This window comes from Chiloscyllium plagiosum, chromosome 11 (assembly GCF_004010195.1).
Source record: "Chiloscyllium plagiosum isolate BGI_BamShark_2017 chromosome 11, ASM401019v2, whole genome shotgun sequence".
NCBI lineage: Eukaryota > Metazoa > Chordata > Chondrichthyes > Orectolobiformes > Hemiscylliidae > Chiloscyllium > Chiloscyllium plagiosum.
In genome coordinates, this window is record NC_057720.1 from 15,209,911 (window position 1) to 15,218,839 (window position 8,929).

The 8,929-nt window shown below is 42.5% G+C and overlaps 1 protein-coding gene across 8 annotated transcripts in view; it reads left to right on the plus strand.

Moving 5' to 3' along the window:
- Positions 1-8,929, plus strand: part of LOC122554163 (volume-regulated anion channel subunit LRRC8C-like) — a 98,179-nt gene that overhangs the window by 79,016 nt on the left and 10,234 nt on the right. For 5 of the 8 annotated variants that reach the window (XM_043698747.1, XM_043698749.1, XM_043698752.1 and 2 more), the window contains one exon: positions 3,558-3,697. The exons of 1 other annotated variant lie outside the window; for it this stretch is intronic. In XM_043698747.1, coding sequence (XP_043554682.1) covers positions 3,560-3,697 — 138 coding nt within the window. In that variant the 5' untranslated portion in view covers positions 3,558-3,559. Of the gene's footprint in view, positions 1-3,557; positions 3,911-8,929 lie in introns of those variants that run through there. 2 more of the 8 variants (XM_043698754.1, XM_043698753.1) reach the window with 2 other exon arrangements.

Here is an 8,929-nt window from a genome sequence, read left to right on the forward strand (position 1 = left end):
AGACTGGAGCGACTGGGCTTGTATACCCTTGAGTTTAGAAGACTGAGAGGGGATCTGATTGAGACATATAAGATTATTAAAGGATTGAATACTCTGGAGGCAGGAAACATGTTTCAGCTGATGGGTGAGTGCCGAACCAGAGGACACAGCTTAAAAATACGGGGTAGACCATTTAGGACAGCGATGAGGAGAAACTTCTTCACCCAGAGAGTGGTGGCTGTGTGGAATGCTTTGCCCCAGAAGGCAGTGGAGGCCCAGTCTCTGGATTTATTTAAGAAAGAGTTGGATAGAGCTGTCAAGGATAGTGGAATCAAGGGTTATGGAGATAAGGCAGGAACAGGATACTGATTAAGGATAATCAGCTATGATCATATTGAATGGTGGTGAAGGCTCGAAGGGCAGAATGGCCTACTCCTGCACCTATTGTCTATTGTCTATATATGCATCACCCTCTGAGTGAAAAGGTTCCTTTTAGATCCCTTTTAAATCTTTCCCCTCTCACCTTAAACCTATGCCTCTAGTTTTAGACACCCCTACTCTGGGGAAAAGATCTTGGTTATTCACTTTATCCATGCCCCTCTTGATTTTATAAATCTCTATAAGGTCATGCCCTCAGCCTCCTACACTTGAAGGCCTATCCAGCCTTTCCTTATAACTCAAATCCTCCAGTAACATACATGTAAATCTTGTCTGCTCATATAGATTGTGTTATAACGTTTAATTGATTTCTTATTTCTATTCTGTGTATGCCTTCATAGTGCATGTAATCTATAATGAATTCCGCATATTTACTTGGTTATATATTTAACTATATTTTTTCTTATATTCAATCACCTCCATTTTTCATACAGTGTTTATCATAACCAGTTGATAAATGCAAGCTTTATATGCAACAGTTAGGGAGACTTGAGAGTTAAATCTCCAGATTACCTGGAGGTCAGAGTTTATATTCACATTGTTACAGATTTATGTGCATGATTTTCATTCCCAATATTAGCAAGAAAATTTCAAAGCCAAATGCTGACACAAGCATTAACAAAACATGGAACAATAGGAGGTTAGTCCGGATTTGCATCCATGCACAAGGTCTGTATATACTGTTAACAGTCCTTTGTGTACAGAAGGTTTGTTGTCTACCTGTTCTGAAAGATAATGGGCATGCTGTTTTCATGTTAAGTCATTTGCCCCAGTAGGTTTCGAACCGAGGTCAATGAATTTGTGAAAAGAATGAATTCAGGCCTTTATTGAATTAGGATGACATATGTGTTTTCTGTTTTATGTCAGACTTCACATTGAGATCTCTATGTACTGTATACAGTTTTTGACCTTGTGAATTGTATTTAATTTCAGCTTGTCTGGTAAAATGACTAAATAAGATAACTATAATTTCTTGTTTTCTGAGCACTGTGAAAAATCAATGAAGCATGATTATCATTTGTAGTACATAGCCTTCATAAATCAATCTATCTCCTGGGTAATGCTATTATCTCTTTACTTGGAAGTCTGTTCTGCATTAGGAATGGTTTGGTGATGGGTAAAATATTCTGAATCTTGCCCAGGACTTATGCTTTATACTCATTCTTAGATTTGCACCTAGAATTTAAATTAGATGCTTCACAGTGCCAGGGACCCAGGTTCAATCGTAGCCTTAGGTGACTGTCTGAATAGATTTCCTCCAGATGCTCTGGTTTCCTCCATCACTCCAAAGATGTGTAAATGAAGTGATTGGTCATTGTAAATGAGGCGGTTATAGAGTGGGGTGCTGCGTCTCAATGGGATCCTCTTTGGAGAGTCAGTGCAGACTCGATGAGCCAAATGGCCCCTTTCCGTACTGTAGGGATTCTAGAATTCTAAATAATCAGCTTATGTTTGTGTTATCCATTCCATTCAGCATTATAAGGCCAAGGTGCATATTCTCTCAACTTTGTTTTCACCAATGAAAATAAGTTTACGTTATGAAATTTCTCTTCCTAAAACTCTGTTTCCTACATTCCTCTAATTCTATAGAAATATTCTTGCTCAACTCTAGATCTCCAACATGGCATGTCCTTTTGAAAGTAGTACACTAAGCACTGCGCAATGTTTAGAGTATGACTGTAACAATTAAATAAACAAGGTGAGAAGAGCACAACTGAACTCAATTTTTATAACTCTCACCCTTGCTTTCAAATTCCTACCTGTTCTATCTCACCCTCGCTCTGCAATCTCTTCACATCTCCTAAACCTCTGGTATATTTGTGTTTTACAAATCCAACCCTCATGAGTATCACAGATTTTACACACCTCATTGCTGGTGCTGCTTAGCTCTTGAATTCCCTCCATTAACTTATCTGCCTCTTTGCTCTTTCCTATGTTAAGACAGGCATACAGTCATCGAGATGTACAGCACAGAAACAGACCCTTCAGTCCAACTCATTCATGCCATTCAGATATCCTCAATAAATCTAGTCCCATTTGCCAGCATTTAGACCATATCCCTCTAAACCCTTCCTATACATATATATATATACACCCAGATGCATTTTAAACGTTACACTGTACTAGCCTCCACCACTTCCTCTGGTAGCCCATTCCATACTGACCACCCTCTGCTTAAAAAAGTTGTCCCAATGTCCCTTTTAAATTGTTCCCCTCTGACCTTAAACCTCTGCCCTCTAGTTTTGTATTCCCCCCATTCTGGTGAAAACACTTTGTTTATTTATTCTATCCATGCCACTCATGATTTTACAAACCTCTATAAGATCACCCCTCAGCTTCCGATGCTCCAGGGAAAATAGCCCCAGTCTATTCAGCCTCTCCATATAGTTCAAGCCCTCCAACCCTGGCAACATCCTTGTAAATCTTTTCTGAACCCTTTGAAGTTTCACAACATCCTTCCAATAGCAGGGAGACCAGAATTGCACGCAGTATTCAAAAAGTGGCTCAACCAATGTCCTGCACAGCCACAACATGACTCTCAACTCCTATAGTCAATGCACTGACCAATAAAAGCAAACATATGAAACACCTTTTTTCTCTGTCCTATGTACCTGTGACTCTACTTTCAAGGAACTATGAACCTGCACTCCAAGGTCTCTTTGTTCAGCAACACTTCCCATGATCTTACCATTAAGTATACAAGTCCTGTCCTGATTTGCCTTTCCAAAATGCAGCACCTCATATTTATCTAAATTAAACTCCATCTGCCACGCCTCACCCCATTGGCCCATCTGATCAAGATCCCACTGTATTCTGAGGTAACCTTCTTTACTGTCCACTACACCTCCAATTTTGGTGTCATCTGAAAACTTACTAACCATACCTCCTACGTTCACATCTAAATCATTTATATAAATGACAAAAATCATCCTTAAAACCTGCCTTTTTGGATAAGACTTTTGTCATTTTCCTTAATATCTCCATAAATAGTTCAATGTGAAATTTTGTTTGATACCACATCAATGAATTTTCTTGGGTTGTTTTGTCTGTTAAAGATGCTATGTAAATACACATTGCTGTAATGAAATGTTGGATGACATTGATTTATGTAACTAGCAATATCTTTTTGTTCCTTTTAGGTATGTTTTCAGTGGTTGAGCTGAAATATTTTGGAGACCAGAGAACTACATTTAAAATCTTAAAACCATGGTGGGATGTTTTCACAGATTATTTAACTATTATGATGCTTATGGTAGCAGTTTTTGGTGGGACATTGCAGGTAACACATTGTTTGTATTGGCACATATGTATATAATGTAGGATTTGTGTTGTTCCACTTTATCTGGTTGATTAAATGTCCATTCCAACCAGATTCTTTCTGTAATGATGTTTCACACAAAATGCCAGGTTTCAAAATAATTTTATAAATTTTTACCTGCAGAGTGTTTGAAAAGCCTTAAACAATGAAAAAAGTGGCATGTGCCTATCATAAGTGAGTAATTTATCTAAATCTGCTACAACAATACTTAATTTAAATAACCATTTTAACTAAGCTATAGTGGGCATTCATTTTAATGCATATAGTCTGGGAGATTAACCTTGTGTACATTAACTGATTGTCTGATTTGTTTTTTTAAATGTGGATTTAAATACTTGATATTAATTATTTTTGAGTTCATGAGGCATTATAAAACAAGAGACTGGAATTAAGGATTCAGTTCCAACCCTGTCTGCTTTGTGTAATCTACAAATTGTTCTTATCTTTATTTGTTTCAATAAAATGTAAAATCAGTCAATATTTGTAAATGTAACACAGTTGATACATTTATTTACAGACTACTTCAACTCTATCATTTGAGGATAACATTATCACATGATTTTCACAATGATACAGCATAAACAGCAATAGATACTGGGAGCAGTTGGATTGATTTTGATTACTACCATGTATTACATGTCTTAAGCATAATACCATTAGTTCTATAGTGTTTAATGTATTCACAGCATCACTGTCCCTTTCTCACAAACCAAGAAAGAGGCTAGATACTCTGAAATGTGTATTATATGTGTATTAAATTGAGGCTAAATCCACCAAAATGTTCAGAATTCTTTGTGGTCCAAGAAAATGGGCACTCAGGTGAGGAAAGAAGGCATAGGGTAAAGTACAAGGTTGCAAAGGACAGGATCTCAAAAAAGGAGCTACCACCACATGAGCCATCTTAACAAGTGAAGCTAGTCAAGAAATACTAGAAAACCTGTTATAAACTAGATTCCTGACTTTGTGACCTAGAAAGCGAATAATCAAATTAGATTGTAGTTGTCACTCCGGTTTTAAGAGACTTAAAAAATAGTACAAGGCATAGCAAGTATGTTAATGGAGAATGATCAAATATGTTTGCTATATTTTTTTTTAAGATTAGATTCCCTACAGTGTGGAAACAGGCCCTTCGGCCCAACCAGTCCACACCGACCCTCCGAAGAGTAACCCACCCAGACCCACTTCCCTCTGACTAATGTACCTAACACTATGGGCAGTTTAGCGTGGCCAATTCACCTGGCCTGCACATCTTTGGACTGTGGGAGGAAACCGGAGCACCCGGAGGAAACCCAAGCAGACACGGGGAGAATGTGCAAACTCCACACAGACAGTCGCCCGAGGCTGGAATTGAACCTGGAACCCTGCTGCTGTGAGGCAGCAGGGCTAACCACTGAGCCACCATGCCACCCCAAAACCCATTTTATCAAACAAAATATTTTGAACAGTTGGGAAGATAAACAGTGTTCCTAGTAAGCAATCTTCAAAAGAAAATCTTGCTGCAAACGTACCCTAAGATTTGGTCATTTTAAGAATCCCTGTATGTAGGGAAGTGATAAGACTCATGGAAAGGCCCCTGTGCATGTGCAGACGCAAGCCATAACATCAGCTGACTGTGGCAGACTGCAAAATCATCTGTCCTTCCTGGGTCAGTAACACTCCATTCTGATCAGGGCAATCACCTTTTCAGTAGCCTGGTGTGTTGGTTGATCATGAATTGCCACCAACATTTGACACTTGAGGTTGTCAGGAAGGCTGAGTTGCTTTACCTCTCTCTCCTTGTCATGAACCAGTTGGTAGAGGACTTATCCTTCTCCGTGATCCTTTTCAAGAATCTCAGCAGTTTTTATCCCTGTTTGGACTTCCGCATCAGCTGTTGTGCTGGATTTTGGTATTTCAGTAATGTGATAATTTGGTGCACCGACCTCTACAATGCTGAAGCCAGGCACCAACTCATACACGCCTCCTCCTACTGCGTCCTTGACCGTGATCTCACCTTCCATCACCAAACCATCATCTCCCAGACCATCCACAACCTCATCACCTCTGGGGTTCTCTCATTCACAGCCCCCAACCTCATCAACCGAGAACCCTGCACTGTCTGATTCTACCTCCTACCGAAGATTCACAAACCTGAGTGTCCCGGTCAGCCCATTATCTCAGCCTGCTCCTGTCCCACCGAACTCATTCTGCATACCTTGACACTAAGCTGTCCCTCTTAGTCCATGAACTTCCCATCTCCGTTCGGTCAGGACACCACCCTCGCACTTCAGCTCCTCCAAGACATTCTCCGTTCGGTCAGGACACCACCCTCGCACTTCAGCTCCTCCAAGACATCCATTTCCTTGGCCCCCTCCGCCTTATCTTCACCATGGACATCCAGTCACTGTACACATCTGTCCACCACGACAAATTCCTCCAACCCCTCCGTTACATCCTCTCACGCCATCCCAACCGGTACTCTTCCAGTGACACACTCATTCGACTGGCTGAACTGGTCTTTACCCTCAACAACTTCTCCTTCTAATCCTTCCACTTTCTCCAAACCAAAGGGGTAGCCATGGGCACCCACATGGACCCTAGCTACGCCTGTTCTTTATCGGGTATGTGGAACAGTCCATCTTCCACAGTTACACTGGCACCATCCTCCACCTTTTCCTCTGCTACATCGATGACTGTAACACCGCTACCTCGTGCTCCCATGAGGAGGTTGAACAGTTCCTGAAGAAGAAGGGCCTGTGCCCGAAACGTCGAATCTCCTGTTCCCTGGATGCTGCCTGACCTGCTGTGCTGTTCCAGCAATAAAGTTTCAACTTTGATCTCCAGCATCTGCAGACCTCACTTTCTCCTCGAGGTTGAACAGTTCATCAACTTCACTAACACCTTTCATCTCAACCGCAAATCCACCTGCACCATCTCGGACACCTCCCTCCCCTTCATGGACATCTCCATCTCCGACAACGGATTAACCATGGATATCTACTACAAACCCACCAACTCCCTCGGCTACCTGGTCTATACCTCCTCCCATCCCGCTTCCTGTAAAACACCATCCCTTATTCCCAATTCCTCGGCCTCTGCCAAGGAAGACCAATTTCACGTTAGAGCATCTCAGGTGGCCTCCTTTTCCAAAGACCGCAATTTCCCTTCCCATGTGGTCAACAATGCCCTTCAGCGCATCTCCTCCTCTGCCCTTGAACACCACTCCTCCCAAAGTAACAAGGGCAGGACACCCTGGTCCTCAACTTCCACCCCACTAACCTCCATTGCATCATCTCCATTACTTCCACCACCTACAAACGGACCCCACCACAAGGGATATATTTCCCTCCTCACCTCTATCAGCGTTTCGGAGAGACCATTCCCTCCGCTACTCCCTTGTTGGATCCAAGCCCACCCACTATCACTCACCCCACTCCCGGCACCTTCCCATGCCACCTCAAGAAGTACAAAACCTGCGCCCACACCTCCCCCCTCACCGCCATCCAAGGCCCCAAAGGATCCTTCCACATCCATCAGAAATTAACTGTACCTCTACCAATGTCATCTACTGTATTCGTTGCATTCTATGTGGTCCCCTATACATTGGGGAGACAGGACACCAACTTGCGGATCATTTCAGAGAACATCTCTGGGACACCCGCACCAACCAACCCCACCACTCCGTGGCTGAACACTTTCACTCCCCCTCCCACTCCACCTGGACATGCAGATCCTGGGCCTCCTCCATCGCCAAACCCTAACCAGCCACCGCTTGGAGGAAGACCGCCTCTTCATCTGCCTTGGGACCCTGCAACCACAAGTGATTGATGTGGATTTCACCAGTTTCCTCATTTCTCCTCTTCCCACCTTATCCCAGTCCCAAGCTTCCAACTCTGCACTGCCCTCTTAACCTGTCCATCATTCTTCCCATCCATCCTCTCTACCCTCCCCTCCTATCTATCACCTACCTTCATCTATTTATCACATTCTCAGTTGACTTCCTCCCAGCCCCAACCCCTCCCATTTATCTCTCAGCCCTGGCCCACAATCCTCATTCCTGATGAAGAGCTTATGCCCGAAATGTCGATTCTCCTGCTCCTTCAATGCTGCCCGACCTGCTGTGCTTTTCCAGCACCACACTCCTGACTATTTCAGTCATGCTGTGATTCAACATCAGCAGACAAATCAGCCGAAGCTGTCAGTGATAATCTCAAAAGGTCCATGGAGAATCACTAATTAATCTCTCTGTGAAGAGAGTTGAGAATGAATGCCCTTGGATAACAGGCAAAGGCCTGTCCATGAACTGGGCCTTTTATAAAGTAGAGGCAGGGATGGGTCTACAGAACTATCTGTCCTGGGCTGAGACTAGCCTAGAGTAGTGGCTCTATTCTGGTGTTCAATAATAAATTATGTTCCTTTCAAGTCAGGCTTCCTGAGTTAGTACACCATTGGAGGACCTCTTTTGAGATGAAATCTACTTGTCTAGATTTGGTTTGGATTTCATTCAAAAGTGAATCAGTGGCACTGTGCCGAATCTTATTCCACAGTAGGGAATCAGGGTTGCAATGTTGCCTTTGAATTGGGCCTGTGATTGGCATGAGACATAGTCTGTCCTTCTTTGATCAATCTCTGAATAAGGGCATCAAAATTAGTTTTGTCTCTCCTGTACTGAACCTGCAACTGAATTGAGGATGTTTATTGGCCCATTGAGTCTCTGATTCTAGCTTGGCGGATGTTAGTAAACACTGCAAACTCTGCACCTATCAGAAAGTCTCTGAATTTCTGGGAGGTTACCCACATTAAAGCTAGCAATTTATGTTTCATATTAGACTGATTCTCCATATTCTTATTTAACTTGAGACTCCGACTGGCATACCACTACAACCTCTTTTCTGCTGTTCAACATATGATATTGCTGCTCCTTGGCCAAGAAGAATTGACATTGGGTTTACAATAAAGGAGATAGATATCTGGTAGCTAAGGACAAGTGATGAGACAATCCTACTTGAGAGTGTAGGAGATGTTTCACATAGAGTCATGGAGATGTACAGCATGTAAACAGACCCTTCGGTCTAACCCGTCCATGCTGACCAGAAATCCCAATCCAATCTAGTTCCACCTGCCAGCACCCGGCCCATATCCCTCCAAACCCTTCCTATTCATATTCCCATCCAAATGCCTCTTAAATGTTGCAATTGTACCAGCCTCCACCAC